This window comes from Lotus japonicus, chromosome 2, assembly GCF_012489685.1.
Source record: "Lotus japonicus ecotype B-129 chromosome 2, LjGifu_v1.2".
In the NCBI taxonomy this organism is placed as follows: Eukaryota; Viridiplantae; Streptophyta; class Magnoliopsida; order Fabales; family Fabaceae; genus Lotus; species Lotus japonicus.
The window spans coordinates 31,288,225-31,312,462 of record NC_080042.1 but is presented as its reverse complement, the minus strand read 5'-3'; the positions used below and the strand labels follow the sequence as shown (position 1 = coordinate 31,312,462).

Here is a 24,238-nt window from a genome sequence, read left to right as displayed (position 1 = left end):
TTTGGGAGATAAAGGCAAGGGAGATTTTTTATTTGCAGTTTGATCTGCTTGACCACGTTGGTATGAATATCAGACCAAGGTGGGGGATCCTTCTTGAGTCTATCATGAAGGGGTTTGATTATAGTACTGAGTTGCAGACAAAAATCAGCAACATAATTGAGACATCCCAAGAACCTTTGTAATTGGGTTTTGTCTATGATTTGATCTGGAAATTTGTCGGCGAACTCAATAGCTCTATTGATGGGGATAATTGTTCCTTGATGGATATTGTGACCAAGGAATCTGATTTTGGTTTGAAACAAACTGACTTTTGTTTTAGACACTGCCAGTCCATTCTTCTTGATGATGGAAATGAATGTATTGAGATGTTTGAAATGTTGATCAATGGATTGAGAAAAGATCAGAACATCATCAATATAAACAATTGTGAATTTAGAATAAGGATTGAAGATTTCATTCATGATCCTCTGAAATTCAGAAGGGGCATTTTTTAGACCAAATGGCATGACATTCCACTCATATTGTCCGAAGGGGACAGTAAAAGCGGTTTTATACCTATCCTTTTCCTGTAATTGGATTTGCCAGAATCCAGACTTCATGTCGAACTTTGAAAAAATCTTAGCGTCATGTAATCTGGCTAGGAGATCTTTTTTGTTGGGGATAGGATACCTAATCCAACAAAGAGCTTGATTGAGAGGCTTGTAGTTGATAACAAGCCTGGGGATTCCTCGTTCTATCTCAGCCTGTTTATTGACATAGAAGGTTGCGCAGGACCAGGGACTCTTACTTCTGCGAATCAAATTTTTCTGCAGAAGATCATTGATTTCTTTTTGGCAGAAATGAAGAAGTTCTTCATTCATTTGGATAGGCCTAGCTTTAGTAGGGATTTGTTTGTCTGAAAAATCTTTTTCATAAGGAAGTTCAACCATATGGCTCTTCCTTTCCCAAAAAGCATTAGGAAGATCAGAACAAATGCTGGACTGAATGTTTTCTAAAATATTTTCAATCCTTGATTTGACAGAGGGTTGTTGTAATTGAACCTCAACATTCTTGTAAGAGATTTCTTCTTTGAGGAAATTGATTTGCTTCTCCTTGTAAGATATAATGTTAAGGGTCTTAACAAAGGGAGGTTTGGAGAATTTAAAATTGATTGGCTGCCCAAGATGCTGGACAGTGATGCCTTTTTCATCAGTATTGTAAGGGAAGAGCTTTTTTATGAAAGGCGTCCCAATGATGACTTTGTGGGTTAGATTCCTAACTAGAAGAAAGGAAGTTTCAATTTCAAGGCTATCATTTTTGACAATAGCCGATGGGATCTTATATTTGATTATAAGTTTAGAACCTTCAGCAGCACTGAGTTTCTCAGTTGTTTTTTCAAAATATCTGGTGGGAATGAGTCCCTCAGAAATACAACTGGAATCAGCACCAGTGTCAAAAAGTGCTGGAGTTTCTGAAATAAAATATCCTATAATGATCTTAATGTTGATATAAAATTTCTGGATGATGACATGGTTAATGATTTCCAGAAAATCACCAACATCAACATTGTTGTTAGGAGCACGATTGGAAGTTGTTGAAGAACTTGAAGAACTATCTCCATCAGAATTTTCTCCAGTCAGTTTTTCTAGGATAAGTTGCTGACTAGTTTGGATTTGTTTGAGGCTTTTAACCTCAGCTTTGAGGGTATGGACTTCAGATTGAAGGTCTTGAACAGTAACAGGTTTGACAGTAGAATTTTCAAGACGCTTGAACGTATCTTTGAGATTGAACTTATTGGTAGTAATAGGACTTTTGGGAGGTCTATCTTCAAGAGTAAACTTGAGACGTTCCAAGTAGATTTTCTTCTCATCAGGATCTGGGATAGAATTGATGGCCCTGAAGAGTAAGTCTTGGTCATTGGTCCAGACATTGATAGAAGATGATGATTGATCATCATCATTCTGGATTTGATTTAGGTCTTCAGAGACCTCAGAGTCCGAAGGGACAGATTCTTCTTTATCAGAAGTCTGAATGAGAAGATTATTGATCTTGTCTTCAATCTCAGGTTCAAGATGAAGCTCAGAGATTCTTCTTTTGAGTCTGCAATACCTACTAATATGGCCTGGCTTGCCACAGTTGTAGCAGGTGACATCTTTTCCTTGAGAGGGTCTATTCTCAGGAGGGGTCTTTGCAGCTTGTGTGGAATGGGGTTTAGATCTAGGTTTGGGCTTCCTATGATCATGATTTCTGCTAGATTTCCTTCTCCACTGTTGTCTTGGAGGAGGATCTTGCTTTCTGGGTTTAGGTTTCTTAGGGCAACCCTGAATCCCAAACTGTTCGCAGAAGGTACCCAAATCCCTGCGATTCTAAGATTTCTCCTCGGTGAGTTGCTGTTGGATCTTGTCATCTTGACAGATTTTGAGAGCAACTCTTTGAATGATAGCTATGAGCTGGCCATAGCTAAGAGTTTGATAAGGGATTTCTCCCCCAGGATTTTGGCTTCTAAGTTTTTCACGAACTTTGTCGCCAAAAGATTTAGGAAGACCTGCCAGGAATTTCTCTTTCCAGAAGGCTTGTTGGCTATCTTCTCGGGTGTAGACTCTGGTCAAGAAGGTATCTTTATACCATCTGAAATCACCTAGAGATTTGCACTTGAGATTAGACAGAAGATCACCAGATCTGTCTTTGATGAGGGAATGATCTCCAACAAAATGTTGGGCTATGGTAAAGATTAAGGAATTGACGGCATCAGAAATGAACTTGCCATCTTCAATAATGGGGTTTCCTTCTTCATCAGTTTTGACAACAGTCAAGATTTGATTCTTCTCTTCTTCAGTGAGATAATTATCCCACCAACCTGTAAGTTGGCCACAGAAACCAGCAACCAAGATTTCAACAATAAGAGATTCAGGACAATTGTTGGAGGTTTCATAAGCAGTGGCAACCATAGTCATATTTTGGAGGATTTTTGTGATGCCATACTCATTTTCACCATCAATGTTCCATTCATAGACATTGTTGGCACTAAAACTTTTGAAATTAGAGGAATCCTTTTCTTCTAAACGAAGATCTGGAGCAGTGGCTCTAGGGTAATAGAGTTTGGTTTCCTTCCTCCACTGATTCTTAGAATTGTGAATGACTGGGTTAACAGCAGGAATACTGCTCTTAACAGATTGAACATCAGATTCTCCTTCTTCGATATTATTCAAAGAAGCAGAGGTATTGCGTGCCGAACTACGACGGATTACAAGTTCTGGAGCTGCTGTTGGAGGAACAGGAGCAGAGACTGCTACTGGGGTAGTAGCAGGAGATTCGGGAACCACTTGATTGAGAAGCTTAAGTTGCTCAACAACCTTTTGAAGGAGTTCATTATCAGATTCATTTTTGGCACGAAGAGTTTGAGCCGAGTGCCTGGAACGGCTACTGATTTGGAAAGGCTTGAATAGAGGCTTTTCCAGTTGACATCCTTTAGGGATATCAGGAGGAGCAGAGGAAGAGGAAGGTTCAATCTTGACCTTTCCTTTTCCTTTAGCAGAATCATTCGCTTGAGATTCCCCAAGGGTCTGAAGATACTTGTTGGTATAATTAGCTTGCTCCATGAGGTCTTTGATGTCTTTGCTGGTGACATCACCTTCTCCTTCTCTGGTTTTGAAGGGAGAAGCCAAGACAGGTGCAGATTGAGCTCCTTTAAGGAAGAAAGGAGTTTTAGGAGGTAAGTTTGAGAGAGTTTCTTTGCCATCCTTAAGCTGCCAACTAATACCGTCGACTTGATAAGGGTAAGGGATTTTCTTCTTAATGGTGTACGCATGAAACCAGTCAAAGAAGAAGATATTTTGTTGAACGAGTTCAAGAAACCCATAAAATAGATCTTGGATTTTCTTTCTCCTCTTACCTTGGTAATTTGCAAAGAACCATTCTCTTTGCTCAGTCCAACGATCAGAGTAAAAATCTTTTCGGATGCCTTCTTTGTCAATGACAAATTCAGCCGTGATTGCTCCAATGAAATCAGAAGTTTCTCCAGAGGTTTCTAGAGAAGAATACGTTGGAGACAAAGTGGATTGATGATCTTCATCCTTGTCATAGGTAGTCTTGACAGGGGTGGAATTGACATATCCTGCAAGATGAATTGTTGATCCATCATGCGAGAGTGAAGGTCGAGCACTAGACTCGGGTTGGTTTCTTCTGATTGAAGTAGTTCTAGACATGGACAAGGATCTTCTGGACATGGCTGATTGGAAATCATTTGAGGATGTCCTAACAGATCTAGGGATAAAGAAAGAATTTCTTCTATCAAAGATAAGATCAACTTGACCAGATTGGTGTTGAATGATTTCGCGAAATTCAGGGGTTTCAACAGGTTGGGCAGGAGTCGCCTTTTCCAAAGACCATTTTTCTGGAAGGGTGATATCGCTCCATTGGATAGTTTTAGGAACAATAACATTGGCCTTATCATAATCTGTAAGGAAAAGAGTTGTTTCTCCAGATTTCTCACAATTAGTTCGCAAGAAATAAGATTTGATAGAGTTCATTACCTTGTATTGAACCCTATAGATTAACGAGATAGGGACAGAATCATCCTTCATATCAAGGCCGTGAAGCTTGATATTTAGGAAGAGAACGTCAAGGATGTTCTTATCATCCAGACTAACCGTTAGGTCAGGGAAACAATTGAAAAAGATTGGTCCATTGCTCAGGCTGGTTTCAACCGTGCCTAAGAGGGAATCATGGAAACGATTATGTCTAACATCCCTAAGACAAAGAAGTACAGCAATATCAAGAGACTTCCTAGTCATGGGTTTCAGACCTACTTGAACACTACCAATATGAAGATAGTTAAAATTCCTATTGATGTGATCTTTGATGGATCTTTCAGAAAGCAGGTGAATTTCCTCGTCATCTGTTCTGAGTTTGTAGGTCTATTCAACAGTTTTGATTATGAAATCGGATCTTTTGAAGAAAGATCCATTTGGTTTATAGATCTCAGTATGAGAAATTTTTGGAATTTCCCAGTTATCGAGATCTAGATTGATGTCTTCAAAATGAATTTCTTCTTTGAAAACATTTTTTGATTTTAATTGATTCGATTGACGATGATGATGATCGATGGAAGAAGAAGAGGGTTGGGAAGATTTAAAAGAAAGCTTGGAAGAAAAAGAACGAAGCATCAGAAAAGTCAAACCTTCCTTACCCGTAAGCATCATCGCCATCACCTGGTTCTATAGAAACAGATAAATAAATTAGAAATATAAGTTATGCTCTGCGTTGTTCTTAATAGTTGAGCAGTATAGATCTGGATCAGACTTAAGCCACCACAAAAAGAAACTAAACAAGGACATTAAAAACATTCCGAAATAACATATCATATCTGTAGTATGGCCCAAATATAGACTTACTGCCACTCTGGGACTTACTGCCTTAACGCCTCCGCTGCAGATATGATCATAAGTCTGAATAGTAATAATCCTAGAAGATTTTCAAGAACGCTTTCATTTTAGTTTAGTTCAAAGCGTACTACCAGTCTAGATCCGTTACCATAGTGCTTAATTATGTAAGGACAAAGCAGATAAACAACTTATATCTAACTTAATTAACATGTTCCTACTTCCCCATCAGGCTCTGATACCAAGAGGGGTTCGGAAGCAGAAGTAGAGAGAAGAGAAGAGGATTAAGAGAAGTAGGACGCCACCTTGCAGGGGCTTAAACAGAGAAATAAAAAGTGCAGTAAGTAAATAAAAGGAGGCTTAGCCTTCCATATAACTTGAAGGAGATAAGATTGAAATTACATAAACTATTATAGAACTTTTACAAAAACTGAAACAGATTGAAACATTGAAAGAAAGAAAAACAGAGAGAAGTAGCTTACAGTCGCTCAGCTCTCAAAGTGTTTCTCTATCTTGGTGTATCTAAACTCTGCCTAACAAGGTTCAGAGTAAGCCTATTTAAAGGAAAAATTGAACACTGTTTAAATAGTTCCGGTTGAATAGTTCCGGTGGCCGGTACTATTTGACGGGTACTATTTGCTACAGTAAAAAGTCTACTGTTGCTACAGTGAATTACAATAATTGAGATTGAATTATTATAAAACCAAATGATTACAAGACGACGAAACTTAGCAGAGGTCATCATCACTTGGTTCTGGAGTCTCCAGGACAAAATCTGACCCGAAAGAGGATTGTGAGGAGATTTTCTGCTGAGGGGCCTTTGAGGATGAGGCCTGCTCCTTTGGCTCTTTCAATAATTGAAGGGCTGTTTGGAGATTTTTCAGCAAATCTTCTTCTGTTGAAGCTCCTGCAAGGGCCGCTGTGATATGGGCCTTCTGATTGAGCAAGAGGTTAGATTGTGGACTGGCGTGCTTGAGACAATTCTGGTTGGACTTAAACCACTGATTAACATTCTCTTTGTAGGCTTTGGAAGCATCAAAAATCCTCCACCATTTGATAAGAGCTTGTTTGAAGAGAATTGGTTGGGTTTTAGTCTTAAGACCATAACGCCAGGAAAATACCCATGAGAGGGAAAAGATTGTATAAAAATTTAAACAATCAGGATAATTGTTTAATTCTTTATTCCAATGTTTTAGGAAATGATTGTAACCCTCAAGAACTTCCGAGGGAAAGATTTCGATTGTTGGTCCAAAGAAATTCCACCAGGAATGAAACCAATTTGGAAAAGAGTATTTGTTGGTCCATTTGAAATAAATGAGCCAAGAATGTTTGAAATTTTTATTCTGCAAACCTAGGATTGTGTTATCCCAAGCTCTAATGTAGTCCCAATAGTTAAAACCTACTGGGTCAAAGTTTTGGGAGAATTTTTTGTAGCTATTTGGATTGGGTCCAAAGTCAGTGGGACGAAGGACACGGAGAATTTGGAGTGTAGAATGAGTAATTAGGGAGTCATCAGATTTATCCCTAAAATGCTTGATTTCTATGTTGTTTGTGTCTACAAGAATGAACTCGTAGAATCTTTGGGTTTTATTTGGGTGAATGGGGTCAAGATGGTTAGGGAAGAGTTTAATGCCAATTCCCACCATTCTGGTTCAATGAGAGTTTGGAATCTGGAGATTGTTTTGGTCAGGTAACCTGAACTCTGGTTAGGTGGTCATCATCTTCATCTGCAATGCTGGCCCAGGTCTTTTTTGGGAGTTTGGTAAGGCCTTGAGGTATTTCATCTAAGCCTGATTGTTTGAGGGCAAGAAGTGTTTGGATAGGTAAAGCATAATCTGCTTTAGTTTGCTTTGGTTGAGAAGATTGGATTTGAGCAGTAGGCTCAGATTTTTGGACAGTGGGTCTAGATTGATGGGCAGTGGGCCCAGATAAGATTAGGGAATCAGAGATTACAATACCTTTGTTTTTATTTGTACTCCTGCGTCTTCCCCGAGATGAGGAGGAAGAGCCTTTGGAGGCCATTCTAGGATCTTCCCTGCAAATACTCACGAGTAAGAAAATCAGGAAGAGAATTTGTAGATCCTTTTATATATTCTATCTCAAAGTAAAAAACGCTTAAAATAGCTTGTCATCTGGCAAAGATATGTTTTGAAGCTAAATTTTTGACATCTTTTTGTAGAATATCTTTAGCAGATTTGCAGTCTACACGGACCAAAACTTTTTTGATTGATTAAATCTGATTGGAATTTTGAAATAGATAAAACAATTGCTAAAACTTCTTTTTTAACAGTAGAATAATTCTGCTGAGCAGGGTTCCAATGTTTTGAAGTAAAAGCTATAGTTTGTTCTTTGTCAAAGATTTTTGTTTCAAAATACCACCGAAACCAATATCAGAAGCATCGGTTTCAACAATTTTAAAAGCTTGAGGATTTGGGAGATAAAGACAAGGGAGATTTTTGATTCGCAGTTTGATCTGCTTGACCACGTTGGTATGAATATCAGACCAAGGTGGGGGATCCTTCTTGAGTCTATCATGAAGGGGTTTGATTATAGTACTGAGTTGCGGACAGAAATCAGCAACATAATTTAGACATCCCAAGAACCTTTGTAATTGGGTTTTGTCTATGATTTGATTTGGAAACTTGTCGGCGAACTCAATAGCTCTATTGATGGGGATAATTGTTCCTTGATGGATATTATGACCAAGGAATCTGATTTTGGTTTGAAACAAACTGACTTTTGTTTTAGATACAGCCAGTCCATTCTTCTTGATGATGGAAATGAAAGTATTGAGATGTTTGAAATGTTGATCAATGGACTGAGAAAAGATCAGAACATCATCAATATAAACAATTGTGAATTTAGAATAAGGATTGAAGATTTCATTCATGATCCTCTGAAATTCAGAAGGGGCATTCTTTAAACCAAATGGCATGACATTCCACTCATATTGTCCGAAGGGGACAGTAAAAGCGGTTTTATACCTATCCTTTTCCTGTAATTGGATTTGCCAGAATCCAGACTTCATGTCGAACTTTGAAAAAATCTTAGCGTCATGTAATCAGGCTAGGAGATCTTTTTTGTTGGGGATAGGATACCTAATCCAACAAAGAGCTTGATTGAGAGGCTTGTAGTTGATAACAAGTATGGGGGTTCCTCGTTCTATCTCAGCCTGTTTATTGACATAGAAGGCTGCGCAGGACCAGGGACTCTTACTTCTACGAATCAGATTTTTCTGCAGAAGGTCGTTGATTTCTTTTTGGCAAAAATGAAGAAGTTCTTCATTCATTTGGATTGGCCTAGCTTTAGTAGGGATTTGTTTGTCAGAAAAATCTTTTTCATAAGGAAGTTCAACCATATGGCTCTTCCTTTCCCAAAAAGCATTAGGTAGATCAGAACAAATGCTGGACTGAATGTTATCTAAAATATTTTCAATCCTTGATTTGACAGAGGGTTGTTGTAATTGAACCTCAATATTCTTGTAAGAGATTTCTTCTTTGAGGAAATTGATTTGCTTCTCCTTGTAAGATATAATGTTAAGGGTCTTAACAAAGGGAGGTTTGGAGAATTTAAAGGTGATTGGCTGCCCAAGATGCTGGACAGTAATGCCTTTTTCATCAGTATTGTAAGGGAAGAGCTTTTTTATGAAAGGCGTCCCAATGATGACTTTGTGGGTTAGATTCCTAACTAGAAGAAAGGAAGTTTCAATTTCAAGGCTATCATTTTTGACAATAGCCGATGGGATCTTATATTTGATTATAAGTTTACAACCTTCAGCAGCACTGAGTTTCTCAGTTGTTTTTTCAAAATATCTGGTGGGAATGAGTCCCTCAGAAATACAACTGGAATCAGCACCAGTGTCAAAAAGTGCAGGAGTTTCTAAAATAAAATCTCTTATAATGATCTTAATGTTGATATAAAATTTCTGGATGATGACATGGTTAATGATTTCCAGAAAATCACCAACAACAACATTGCTGTTAGGAGCACGATTGGAAGTTGTTGAAGAACTTGAAGAACTATCTCCATCAGAATTTTCTCCAGTCAGTTTTTCTAGGATAAGTTGCTGACTAGTTTGGATTTGTTTGAGGCTTTTAACCTCAACTTTGAGGGTATGGACTTCAGATTGAAGGTCTTGAATAGTAACAGGTTTGACAGTAGATTTTTCAAGACGCTTGAAGGTATCTTTGAGATTGAACTTATTGGTAGTAATAGGACTTTTGGGAGGTCTATCTTCAAGAGTAAACTTGAGACGTTCCAAGTAGATTTTCTTCTCATCAGGATCAGGGATAGAATTGATGGCCCTGAAGAGTAAGTCTTGCTCATTGGTCAAGACAATGATAGAAGATGATGATTGATCATCATCATTCTGGATTTGATTTAGGTCTTCAGAGACCTCAGAGTCCGAAGGGACAGATTCTTCTTCATCAGAAGTCTGAATGAGAAGATTATTGATCTTGTCTTCAATCTCAGGTTCAAGATGAAGCTCAGAGATTCTTCTTTTGAGTCTGCAATACTTACTAATATGGCCTGGCTTGCCACAGTTGTAGCAGGTGACATCTTTTCCTTGAGAGGATCTATTCTCAGGAGGGGTCTTTGCAGCTTGTGTGGAATAGGGTTTAGATCTAGGTTTGGGCTTCCTATGATCATGATTTCTGCTAGATTTCCTTCTCCACTGTTGTCTAGGAAGAGGATCTTGCTTTCTGGGTTTAGGTTTCTTAGGGCAACCCTGAATCCCAAACTGTTCGCAGAAGGTACCCAAATCCCTGCGATTCTGAGATTTCTCCTTGGTGAATTGTTGTTGGATCTTGTCTTCTTGACAGATTTTGAGAGCAACTCTTGGAATGATAGCTATGAGCTGGCCATAGCTAAGAGTTTGATAAGGGATTTCTCCCCCAGGATTTTGGCTTCTAAGTTTTTCACGAACTTTGTCACCAAAAGATTTAGGAAGACCTGCCAGGAATTTCTCTTTCCAGAAGGCTTGTTGGCTATCTTCTCGGGGTGTAGACTCTGGTCAAGAAGGTATCTTTATACCATCTGAAATCACCTAGAGATTTGCACTTGAGATTAGACAGAAGATCACCAGATCTGTCTTTGATGAGGGAAGGATCTCCAACAAAATGTTGGGCTATGGTAAAGATTAAGGAATTGACGGCATCAGAAATGAACTTGCCATCTTCAATAATGGGGTTTCCTTCTTCATCAGTTTTGACAACAGTCAAGATTTGATTCTTCTCTTCTTCAGTGAGATAATTATCCCACCAACCTTTAAGTTGGCCACAGAAACCAGCAACCAAGATTTCAACAATAAGAGATTCAGGACATATCTGTAGTCCAAGAGTTGTTTTTATCATATCTATATGGAAGGATAGATATGATCAAAAGAGTTGTTTCTCCAGATTTCTCACAATTTGTTCGCAAGAAATAAGATTTGATAGAGTTCATTACTTTGTATTGAACCCTATAGATTAAAGAGATAGGACAGAATCATCATTCATATCAAGGCCGTGAAGCTTGATATTTAGGAAGAGAACGTCAATGATGTTTTTGTCATCCAGACTAACCGTTAGGTCAGGGAAACAATTGAAAAAGATTTCAACATATAGATTATTGATTCATTTTATGATAGATAAAATTTGAGCTTCAATGACATTCAAAAGTCACAATGGTATTTTGTGCACTAACAATCAAACCCAAATCTAGGCATGCAAGATTCACATAGTCAAATGATAAAAATTAACTAAATATTAACAGCTGCAACGCCCTTGAGAGAAATCAGCATGCTTGAGTCTGACATACCTTTACAAGACTTGAAGTGAGTAAGGTGTGATAGATCCACCCGACATTGGTAGGGAATTGTAGTAATATGCAGGGCCGGTCCCGACATTTTGGAGGCCCTGGGCAAATAATAAAAATAGACCCCTAACAATATTTTTTTGAAGAACATTATCTATTTAAATTGTAAATATCATCAACAACTTAAAAAATGTGACTAACATAAACAAAACGTCATATCCACTTATCTAGTGAATTAGGTAGAAGATCCCAAGGAAACCTTCGCGTTCCAATGTTAATTAAGCACTTAAATATGACCAACAAATATCAAGTTACTTGTATCTGCAATTCTCTCTTATTAATTGTGAACACCTTCAATAGAGAAGTATAGAACTAGTCTTAAATGCAACTACTTTTTTTTTTGGGAAAGCTTAAGTTTTTTTTTTTCTGAAATGTAAAAAAAAAATATTTATTTAGCAAAATGGGGTGGGAAAAAAATTATTTAGCAAAGTGGAGTAGTTTTTGGAGAAAAGGCCACGGGCGCGGTGCCCTAGTCAAAAAACTGTGGCCAGAAGTCTGAAAAGGCAACGGTTCCCTCTTACTGTGGTAGAACCCAGATCTCATAAAAAGCTACGGTTTCTAAACTGTTGCCTAAAGCTTTTAGGCAACAGTTTAGAAACCGTAGCCTTTTAAATTTTTTTTTGGGTCCCCTCTTTTTGGAGGCCCTGGGCTGTGGGCCTGCTTGCACAGGCCCAGGGCCGGCCCCATGTAGTGCAAGTATCATCTGAAACTGATCCAGCATCATGAATGATGAAAGTAAGTAAAAAAAAAACAAAATGGTTACCCTTCAACTTCATATGTTTCTCTATGAAGTATCAACTAAAGTTTTTAATGTTTGTAATTACCTTTTGTAAAAAAAAAAAAAAAAAACTGATACTGTTTTTTTTTCTAGAATTTAAATGAAAAAGAAAAAGAAAAGCCACCTAAGCTCATTAATTGATGTGGCAGCGACACATGGGCATACCGGAGCTCCGGCGTTGACCCAAACGATCGGAGGGACCAATACCACGTTTTGCTCCGGCGAGGGACGAAAGCCATATTTATGGAAAATGTTAGGGACCAAAAACTTTATTAAGCCTAAATTTATTTCATATCTTGAGGTATTATTTTTCTGAATATTTTTCTTGTATAAAAAACATCTTTAATAGTCAAATACAAATAATCAATGTTATCTTTAACAATTGATCTAGGTTTCACAAAAAAACAATTGATCTATTCTTCCAATTAGAACTAGAGTTGTCAAAACAACTCACCCCACCTAGCTCACTTCCAATGAAGAAGTGCTTTATAAACAATACAAGATAGTGCTGGTATGCTTTTCTCAAATTGCTTATCTTCCATGAGACATAACTTTCTTGTTTAGAAGAGATAGCTATATGAAAACTGTAAGGTACCATTTAATTTTAGTGTGCAACTAGCTTCCTCACTTAGTGCGTGCGTCATCAGAACATGACTACTGCTTGACTGTCAGTGATCTTTATTAAAGGAGACAGGTGGTCTAGGTTCCTGAAAACATAATTTTTTCCAAATTAACTTACTTTATCAATTACTTACCCTTGAAATTCTTAAAGAACAAATGTTAGTAAGTTGGAAGTACCTTTCTAACATGCCAATCTTCCTCTATATGATTTCCATTATCCAAGTTCTGCATCATCAAATAAGATAATTGTCACATAATGAAATAATCCTCAGGGAAAGCTCAGTGTAGTCTACCTTGATTTGAGAAGTCATGTTATCTGGACAACAAACGACAACCTGGCTCCTTAGAACTTCATTCTCTGATTCTGGATTAGATGTCTAACCCCTGACGTTAGAGATGACATAAATATTGAAGTACTTTACAGGCGTGTATATGATCAGTGATCATCTCCACAATTCAATAATTTCTCAATCATACCTCTCTCAAAAATTTAGTGGGGAGTTTTATTTTAGGGAGGAGAAATAGGAGCCTAGCGTGCTACTTCCTACTTTATACAATAAATATCCCGGAAAAACGTACTATTATCCTGTATGGTATGATATATTATCTCTCTCTCTCTCATTCAGTTCTCAACTCTATTTTGCCTACTCACTCATAAAACATTCAAAACCTTTTTCCTCAGGGAAAGCAATTAATTAATCAATCACCATTGTCATTTAACTTGGGCTTGGACATTTTTTTCTCAGCTCATAAGTTCCCTAATTTAACATTCGTAGCCAAAGGAATCAAATTTAGGAAGCAGATCAAAGAAAACACAGTTTCAGGCCCCTCTCCCTAATGCTCTACTTACCCATAACAAAACAATGAATCACACTCTTTGACAAAGGAGTACAAATTGATTCAGAACACAAAGACATGCATAAATACAAATACAAATGATATGCTTTTCACCAATGTAACTGTACCTATCTCCAATGTTTAATCAAGAGAGTAGGTCAAGCATATCATATGGGTAAGGCTGGAGAATCCTCCAATGTTTTAAAGCTTGTAAGGCAGAGGGTTTCTTTTGGAAACATGGTAAAGCATAAACCATTTCCCCAACTACAAAGCAAACTCAGACACTAAAATTGCTGGAGAAGGAAAAATATATTCTTTCACTAATTTTCATTACAAAGAAAGGAACCAAAACGAAAGAATTACTTCATAAATGCTGAGAATCACTTGTTTCTTTTAATTTAATATTAAACAGGCTTTATAAATGCCACATGAATTTAATTAAGGATTATCTCATACTTCTTCTTTCCTTGTGAACTCAGATCCCACAAGGTTGTAAATAAGGGTTTACAACTATAATTGTGATTGTATGTTAATGTCTTAAAAGTTTCTATACCAGCATTGTGATTGCAATCACGGCCGCATCAATTGCATATACACACAATTTCAGAAATTCGCAGTTACTGAAATTCAAATTTATAACATGGAGAGGAGCAATTCAACCAGTCAAGAATTGATTGTTCACTGTGAAGAACTGAATGAGGATGATGAGTATTATGATCTTGATGAAGATCATGATGATGACATAGATGAATCATACTACTTCTATGTGATCAATGCAATACTAAGTGGCACTGCTAGGCTCAATGTTCTCTTGCCCACTGTAAGCATCCTCGCCTTCAGCATCTTCGCGCCTCTTTTAACCGATGATGGCGAATGCAACACGCTGAATCGCTGGTTGATGGCCATCTTTCTTGCAATTCTAGCAGTTTCTTGTGTCTTCTTTACCTTAACTGACAGCTTCAGAACAGCCACCGGGAGGTTGTGTTATGGGGTCGCAACATTGAGAGGGATATGGACTTTTAACGGGGGAAGGAAGAAACCGCGTGTGCCGTCGGATTATAGAATGAGATGGGGTGATGTTTTCCATGTTTCACTGTCTTTGGTTTCTTTTCTTGCTTTTGCAGGATTGCACCAGGATGTTGTGAAATGTTACTATCCTGGATTGCCTAGAAAAGTGACCAATACTCTTCCCCTTGTGGTTGGTTTTGTCGTGAGTGTGTTGTTTGTGGTGTTTCCTTCAAAGAGAAGAGGGATTGGATACCCTTTCTTGCTGCAGAGAGATCCTTTTTACTCAAGACGTTGAAACATACATCATACAGAAACCAAAACTGTGCAGATTATAAACGACTCATAAAGTCAGTTGTTTACTAAGAGATTGTGGTTTATTAGCAGTGATCAAAATAATGCTCAAAACCATGTGAATTGTAACTTGGGCCAGAATTCAAGTTCAAGATGAGAACTGAATGCATTAAGTTTTCATAATTTTTATCTTGTTTCTACCTAAATTTAGTCTTAAATTTATTTGAACTAGTTTCATCAATCAGCAAAGTATAAAAGTAAAACAATTGAACGTGAAAGTACATTGGAGCTACCCATTTGCTTCCATGCCATAATGCTAATTGCGTTCAATCACGAACCGGGTCCAGATCCTCTCATGTGGATTTCTCTCAAGTTTTCTACAGTGGACATTTTTTGCGGCTTTAAACTGCCACCAAGTGTTGCTGCAAAAAATTGACAGAATTTGTGGCAGCCTGACAACATTGTTGTGGCGGTTTTAACCGCCAAAAATGTTCACTGTAGAAAAATTGAGAGAATTCCACATGAGAGGATCTCTTCCCATCACGAACCTATCAGAACAAAATAAAATGAGAACCAGGGATAGTTACCAATTTTGGATCTACTAGTACAATGACATCATCGAAGAAAAAAAAAAGAACCACACATTTTTTATCAGAGTTTTGGCAGCAGAGCTACTTTGATACCATATTTTACATTTAAGCAATGACTCTGATTTTAGCCCATAATTATCTCATTGTTATGTCTTGTAACAATTATACATGTCAATTAATTAATCAAATAGATTTATGCTTGTAAATAATTAGAGTATGGAATCACAAGATACACAAGTAAAATATAAGGAATGAAAAGGCTTAATTGCAACTTTGACCCTTGATGTATTATTCCCATTTCTTTGTGTAATACCTTCATGTGCAAAATTGTACTCCTCAGTCAATAGCAACAAGCAAGAGTTTAATTATACTAAACAATGAACGAACAAAGATGGCAGCTAATAAAATCAGACCCCAATCAACAGTTCCCACAGACCCCAATACTACACCAAACAGTATGCTAACAATGCAGAACTCAAAACAGACTCGAATCAGCACACTTCAAAGTAAAAGATTAATCAAAACAGTCCCCTATTAGCCTACTTCTTACTCAAAAACACGTTTGTGCAATTAATGTAAAGAGCAAATGAACACTCAATCTCACAGCAGTCACACAGTGATTAAGCATAGAATTCACATCAGCTTATGATTTCAAGACTTACATCTTCAAATCTAGAGATGACATCTCTTCAATTGGGCTTAGCTTTTACTATGTAGCTCCTGCAAAAAGTAAAGAAACTGTAAATTATATGACTACACAAAGAAAGAGCTTTGCTCTAGTTACTCAAGGAAGATAGTGAAATACACTACTTACATGCATAAAATAAAGAACCCCAGATCAATAACATTCATATAGTTGGAGCTCACAGTATCTCCAATATACAAATCTTAAACTATGATTAAAGGGGTTGTCTAAATCACCCAAGGTAAATGATGGGTAAAGTCACTCTAGTCTTAGGTGGCCTAGTAATATTTTGACATGTGTCATGAGCTAAAATTTTGTAAGACGCATGCCAACATATTATTAGGCTACCTAAGCTAGCATTGTTTTACCCAAGGTAAAATTTGGGTAATTTAGACAACCTCATAAAATAAAAGAAGTTACAGTTAATAGGTACGAAAGTAGTTATTTGAAAATTTCAAACTCTTTAATTTTCTTTGGCATTCATATAAAAATAAGAAATTAGTTGATTGACAAAAATGCTAGCACATTCCGAGATAAATGTCCTATAGCCTATTTTTCATCAGTTTACCAAAACTCTGAGTATTAATTTATTGGATACAACTCATACAAGACTTTTATTGAACATAGTCATATATGTACAACAGATTCTAAAACAAGCTTCATTTAGCTATTTTACAACTAGTTTATGCAAAAAGCTGTTAACCCTACGAATTTTTTTGGAAAAGGCTCATAGTTCATACTTCAAAAAGTTACTAAATAGCAAACGATCTCCTCATCCTAATTCCTGACCAATAATACTATTGTATATCTTATGTACCTTCAAATGACTCTGGTCTAGTGGTCTACATCTAGTCGTCCTGTATTTCTGCATTTCATGGAAATATACCTATCATAAAAAACATGCAATGAAATAAGCATAGGAAGATAAATCAAATAGTACATACCTGTAAGTGGTTTTTAAAATGTTATATAGTTAATCCTTCAATTTTCATGAGCTTCAACACACCCTCAGGGGTAGGCGGGTAGCTACTGTAAAAGTAAATAGACACCACAAAGATTAGCAAGAAATCTTGATCAATTATAAAATCCTGACCTGACAACACTTTGACCAAAAGAAGCCCAATATATCAGCTAAATAAAATTCTTCTCAGGGCTGAGTGAGTGCCTCCAATCCAATGTCTAATTTCATGCAGGAAGGTCAGTGAGAACACAGGCAATTCACTACAAGAATTTTGAAGTATAGCCTCCAAAAAATTAAAGCAAACTCCTAGCAAAACATGTTTGGCTACCAAAAAACTGCAATTTTTCCTTTAAAAAGTTGGTAGCATGATTTGAGTGGCTGATTGGTTTCCAAACTTTTTGCCCACAAATTACCAGCAAAATTTAAAAACTTCCTAGCTACAAAAAGACTAAACTGTAGAAAAATATTGCAATTTTTTTTACTTCCCTAGCATTCTAACAAGATTGATGCTATGTCTTAACTAATTGGTAGGATATGTTAACCTTTGATAGCAATTTTGCAACTAATTTTTGGCTATTAACTATTTTAACAGTCAATTTTTTGTACCAATTTACGGCTTATATTATACAACTTTTTATAATAGTATTTTTCATGTTAATTTCCCACTGGGTTTTTCCTTTGGGGGTTTTAATGAGGCTCTGCTGAAGCTATCTTACTCACCAAAATATGCATTGGTTGGCAAGGTTTTTGCTTTGTCTGCCTGGGCGGGGGATGATTGTATTTTCTTGATCATATTTTCTGTCATCCAATCTACATGAGAGGATTGTTCTTATGATTTATCTTTATTATTAATAAAACCTATTTGTTCTAAAAAAAAAAACATTTGTAATTCATTTATATATTATATAAATAACTACAATTAATATTACTTTTATATTTTTATTTATCCTACAAAATGATCAAAAGTACATATACAAAACTACAAATGATTTTGCATGTTTTACTAACTAATAACCACATACTGTTTAAAATAACATTAAAAGATAAGTACCCAATCCAAGTGTGCTCAAAGCAAGTTGTTAGAACTGGTAATCCTATACTACTGAATTAGGAAGAAAATCACAGAACAATGGAGAGAATCTCCATGAAAACTGAGATGAATTGCATAGAATGGAAGAAAGAGAACGATACAGAGGGAGAGAGAAACCAATTTCTCTCACAGTCTAACTGAATACCAGTATTCAGTTACAAATTCCCAACTAACCAAAAACTAACTCCTAACATAACAGCTTAGCTATTTATAGCTAAGACTTCCTGAAAATACAACTAGTCCTTAGAGACTTTATTATTCTACTTTAGTCCCTAGACTTACTTATTCTGCCTTCTCTGATATACCTTTGTTACAATAGGCTTTCCCCTAATCCTATCACAAGTCTATAGAAAAAAAAATCAAAAGTGCGGTCAATCTAAGTTTGCTCAAAGCAAATCTATATTACAAGAAACAAGAACATAAATAGTTAATTCAAGTGTGCAGCAATGCATTCGGTAAGATTGCCTTATTAGTCCGGCACGAATCAAACTTCTTCATCCACTCCGGCTTCAACCAAATGTCGACCAAACCATCCCATATTTCTGTTTACATTCCTTTAGGACCACGACCCTAAGTGTCAGCCAAGTTTATTCAGTTACCTGTTTTAAGGCCAATTTTTTTGCATTTTTCAAAAAATCAGGATAGCGATCCATGCAAGTTCTGTCCCACACCATCCTTGCCATGTTACGATCATAATCTAATGCAAATCTATATCTATCCTGCATCAATATAATATAATATAAATACATTCAAAGCTTAGTCAGTTATTGCCATCCAAACAGAGCTTAATCAGTTAAGATCATCACTACAGTAGTAAAAAAATCACAACTTCATTAGAGAACAAGCAAAATTCAATGTAACATCAAATCTGGAGCAACTAATGATCAATTAATGAAACAGAGTATAGAAGTTACATTAAGATCCTCAAATTTTGAAGTTTCAGAACAATAATACAGAAACTATCTCCATTAGATTAGATTTATCATTTAGAAAAGCACAGTAGGTTAATAAAATGTGATTTTCCCCATATCTCACAAATTTACAACACCCACTAGGTCTAACATATGCCTATTCAATGGTGCCCACAAGTAAGAAAAATTGAAGTGAAAGCACAATTTTCAAATCACACAAAATTAATCCCAAATACCACACACAAATGAATGATTGCAATCATGTACCAAATGATAATGAATCATGTCTAAAACACCCATCCAAAGCCAAGGGAAGCAATATTGTTCCCTCATTTTTTAACAACGAGGAGAAAAGAGCCCTAAAAGTTAATTAACAATACCCAAAAATTAGATCTACAAAAATCAAACAACTCAATACTTAAACCACTCCAAAGTGAATTGCTTCAGTCCCTAAAGCGCATAAACAAGTACCCAAATTTTCAATCAACAAGAAAAGTAAATCGTTCCTGAAGAGAACGTAATACATGAATCAAAGCAAAAATCCATTTTCAACAGACCAACAAGACCCGAGATCTAAAAATGTCCAAATAAAATTTCCTGTGCCAACTCAATAAACAGAAATCACATACAAAAATAAAATGACGCTAAAAAGTATAAGTACTTACCATGAAATCTTTAAATAGCTCATCCTTCATGGTAACCGGATAATGTTTTCACTTCTCGGTTGGAGTAGGCATCCGTGTGATCACAGTAGAATAGATATGATGTCACGGGTCACAGTTTGGGGAACAAACCTCCTCCTACAATCCGAATATAAACATGTTACTGTTATGTACCAAAAGTAAGATATTTTCATAAATATTACACAAACACAATGTGTAATGGGAATGCAACCAAACAGACCTCCAATGAAACAGGAAACAACTCACCACCCTCGAAGATATTAATAATATTAAACATAAAAACTGATCCAAAATATGCTATGACAAAACTAGTTGGCAGTTTAGTCCTACCTTATCTAGTTAGCATTGAAAATAAAGAAAAAGATGTGCGTCAGTCATATTGTGCAAAAGGAACTGAGCATAAGCAAAAAAAAGCTTAGTTAGAGGATCAAATCAATAATTGTGAAATAGTTCATAATAGCAATTCCCTAAAGACATTCATATTGTATTAAAATGAAGTTAAATATGACTTGCTATTTGCTAATCACTGCAGCAGAGTGGATAGGAAATAACTTTTAATAGTGCATATGACAATAATATACAAAGGAGCCTTTCTATGTCCACTGATGTATTTTTCCTTTTAAACAATACCCAGGACACTCATTAAGTATGTAATACTTAATAGTTCTGCATAAATGTATCATACTAATCTTAAAGCTATTCAAGCACTTTTGAGGAAGAAGGGCAACATAATCTAGAGATTGAGGTACTATCAGCATAAACAAAAATAATATGATCGGCTATATAATAAAAAACACCAGACACCAACCAAGTTTCTCATTTACAAATTATCAATTAAAGTACACCTACTTAAGCTTACTTTCAGATTAACAAATAGTTTAGATGTATAATATGCCTAATGAACCAAATCAATATACTTTGATTTTAGAAATTAAATAACACCAGAAGAAAAAGTACGCTTAAGCCTGTTTTGATAGCAATGAAACTATAACAAGAGCAAAAAGACTTAGATCTATCCGATAAAGAAATGAACTCACAGAACTGTCAAGACAATTCCAAACACCAAATGTCCAAAATCAACAAAATAACATATAATGAAATCCAAAAAGAAAAAGAAAATGATCGAGAACTAGGATGAGAACTCACCTTTTTTAAACCAAATCAAGAATGCGAACCAGAATGAGAAGAACGAGAGAGAAGGCGATCCAGATCGAGAAGAACCAGAGAGATCGAGAACCCTTCAGAGAGAGAGCGAACACGAGAAAGAGAGACAGTGCGTGTAGCATAGAGACTCTGCGGGTTGAAAAATCATTTATGTGTTATCTTAGAAATTTAATTACTTCTAAGTGTAATTTAAAGTGATTTAGAAAATAGTGTTAAAAGAAAGGTTATATAACGAGAATTTTTACCAGGCGTATAAATCCTAGGCTAATGTCCCAAATTCTTGTTGTGCTTGTGTCGCACAAGACCAATTATTTCTACTTCTACTTTGAATTCCCTCTCAGCTTGGCCCCTGAAGACGAGTTAAACATTAAGTCCACACTTCTGACAGAGACAGAAACACAAAATCAAGACCGCAGAACCCTCATCAAGTAGCATAGCAACACTTAGTGATAAATAAAAATGTGACAAAAATATATAACCATCAACCATATATGAGACCACAAAATTCATGACAAGTGACAACATTATTAATTCAATAGCATGAAAACAATGACCTGAAAAGAAAACATTCTCTTCCTTACATAAACGAGTCACTTTACAGAACAACTCCTAACAAAAGAAGATAAGGATAATGATAGGTACCCGTATCTCTTAGTAGTTAGAGGTTAATAATTAGTCAGCTGCTGTGGGAGTTAGTTAGGGAATGAGACTATAAATAAGAGTTAGGGTGAGAGTGAGGCATCTTTAATTATTCATTTGGGTTTGGGGACTAGAGATAACATTGGGTCTCTTTCTTGGTTGAGAGTGATTGGTATCACTCTTGTATTTTCCCCTACTTCCTATCAGATAACACCCAAAAAATGGTTGAAAAGTATCAAAAGTAGCAAAGAGTAGTAAAAAAAAAATTAGCCTGCAATAAAAAAGCCAATTACTGCTCAGGATAAGCAAAAACTTAACTACAATTATTTGAAATCAAATAAAAGAGAACAGATTTGTTTCCTGTACATCCTAGATTAGCATTTATTAGAATTAATGTATTTATTCAAAAAGAAATAATATTCAGATTTTCAAATCCTTTATCTCATGTTCATTGTTGTCCCCTCATGGGAAGAGTATAAATGATAGTAGCAATATTACTCTACTTATTTCAGGAAAAAATAAATAATCCAATGATTAACGAACAGTTAGAACAAATGGTTTGTAAATAGAACACATGATTAACTATTAATCAGTTTGTTTCATACAAAAACAACCACTTTATTGAAATCCTTTCCTAGGTTGTACCTTATCCTTCCTAACTATCTTATCCAAATGTTAAAGAACAAACAAGTTAAACCTGAATGCCATCAACAAAGCTTCGATGCAGAAAGTAAGAAACACATGCAAAACTGTAAATTAAAGATATTAAGCGATAAATTTAAGAGAAGCGCTACATGCTTCAATCAAAATCGGAATCGGTATCCATTAGTGTGAGCTCGAGTCCAAAACTGAGCCCTACCCTGTCAATGGCCTAAAAATTGAACCATTTTTAGCAGCCTCACAATCCAAAACTCATGAAATTAAATATGTTTTACTGTCTTTAATGATGATGAGACGTGATTTTTTTAGAGGGTAAAGCTTTATTTGAATAGAGTATCTTTGTGTGCAATTGTGAAAAAAACAACAAGAAGGCTGAAGATGCAAAACTAATTAAGCAAGATGATAAACAAGAAGAAACCAATACATAATGATTCAGTGTTTTGAACATCAAACTGACCAATCACCCTTTATTCTTGTATTTAACAGTAGGTGCAGGTTTCCATATCTAATCTAAAGTTATTACAGGGAACCTTGCCCTCAAGAAGAAATATGGCGTGCCTTAGAAAACTCAGGTGATTAGCAGGTGTTTTCACATTTACTTGCTGATCATAAGATTAGAAATAAAAAACACAGTCTGCCCAATCCAAATAATTAATTACTGACCTATAGGCTTTACCTTGAAGCATCATAAAAAGAAATGAGGCCTAGAAATGAAATGAAATAATAGAGCTTGCCTTATCCAATTTCTCAAATGAGTCAGCTATGCGAGGTATGCAGCCACAAATGGCTTCCCCTGCAACAGCAGTGATCCAAGAAGGCCAGCCACCTGCAAGAACAAACCACCGTACATTGAAGATGAACCGAATCCACATGTCAAATCATTGAACAGAGGATTAGATAAGGTCAAATAAATAAATTATAGGAAAAACAAATTATAAAATTTATTGAAAAGCTATTTACAAACTTTAACAAGGTAATAAAATAGATGTAACTTGTGAGCAAACCTAGACGATATTGTACAGAGAATTAATAAAGAATGACTGAATGTAGAGTATTTTAACAGATTAGGCAATTCTGTTCAACGAATCTCACACTTAAACTTTAGCAGTCAGTTAGAAATTTTATCAAACAGTATGGATACAAGTATTAAAAAAGAAACCCCTAACAATTTGTAATTTCAATCAATAAATCTGCCATAGGTTAAAGGTTTTAGAATCAAATCATAATAGAAATTAAAAATTCCAAACCGCAGTGCAAGAGGAAATCAAAGAGATAACTTGCATTATGGGAAATGACACTGAGCTCGATTACCTATACAGGGAAAAGAAGAAACCAAGGTGTATTTATGAAAACTTAAATCATTTCGCGATGATTTATTTTAGAAGAATAAGTAATTCATATCAAAGATGAAAAGGAAATCGAAGAAATTGTAACTCACCGATTAGATTGAGATTTTCTGAAAATCATCACTTTTGGATTTTCTAATTTTTTTTTGATAGACCAAATGAATATATTGAAATGAAGTACAAGGGGTACTTCAACCCAATACAAGAGAGAGCGAAGAGAAAGATAAAGAGAAAACAATATAACACAGAAAAAACTACAGGCCAACAACAATGATCCGCCTAAGAACCCACCACCCACCGCCTCCAAGGAGACCGATTAATGAAACTATGCCTCGGGAAAAACCCCCTTGGGAAAACCTGAAGAAGGAAAAAAGAGTACATGATTGCATTAATCAACAGATAATCTCCAAAGAGTACTAAAAATAAGAACCACAAACTAATTTAATTATCCCAGTCCTTTCAGCAGCCAGAGGTACCAAGTATTCATCCTTTGAGTAATGCATTCATCCCACAAAAGCCTTTTCTAATTCACTATATGTGTTTTTCTTTGGTACATGTTTTCAAAGCATCCGAGAGGGAGACTGGATTTCCCACTCCTAGATTTAGATTTGCCACCCCACTTAAAGTGGGGAATTACTAAAATATCCCTCCGTGTTATTTTATGGGAGATAAAGATTCGAAAGGTTTCGGAATTTTAAGTTCCGAAACTAATCGATTTTATAATTCCCAGTTCCAAACCATTCAATTTCATTTCAATT

At 36.0% G+C, this 24,238-nt stretch overlaps 2 protein-coding genes and 1 long non-coding RNA gene across 3 annotated transcripts; 1 reads left to right on the top strand and 2 right to left on the bottom strand.

Annotated features, from left to right (window-relative positions):
• Positions 1-5,713: 5,713 nt before the first annotated feature.
• On the bottom strand, positions 5,714-11,753 carry LOC130737882 (uncharacterized). Its single transcript, XM_057589739.1, has 2 exons — positions 11,160-11,753; positions 5,714-7,395 (listed from the first exon to the last, which is right to left on the bottom strand). The coding sequence occupies exon 2, from the start codon at positions 7,004-7,006 to the stop codon at positions 6,089-6,091; it is 918 nt and encodes a 305-aa protein (XP_057445722.1). The 5' UTR covers positions 7,007-7,395; positions 11,160-11,753; the 3' UTR covers positions 5,714-6,088.
• A 2,173-nt stretch (positions 11,754-13,926) lies between these two features.
• On the top strand, positions 13,927-14,957 carry LOC130737880 (protein DMP2-like). Its single transcript, XM_057589738.1, has one exon. It carries the CDS (start codon positions 14,093-14,095, stop codon positions 14,753-14,755), a length of 663 nt encoding a protein of 220 aa, XP_057445721.1. The 5' UTR covers positions 13,927-14,092; the 3' UTR covers positions 14,756-14,957.
• Positions 14,958-15,305: 348 nt separating this feature from the next.
• Positions 15,306-21,215, bottom strand: LOC130737881 (uncharacterized). Its single transcript, XR_009019013.1, has 8 exons — positions 21,081-21,215; positions 20,818-20,964; positions 19,654-19,788; positions 17,708-18,796; positions 16,971-17,055; positions 16,844-16,891; positions 16,004-16,061; positions 15,306-15,654 (listed from the first exon to the last, which is right to left on the bottom strand). It is a non-coding gene; the product is annotated as an uncharacterized LOC130737881 (long non-coding RNA).
• Positions 21,216-24,238: the final 3,023 nt, after the last annotated feature.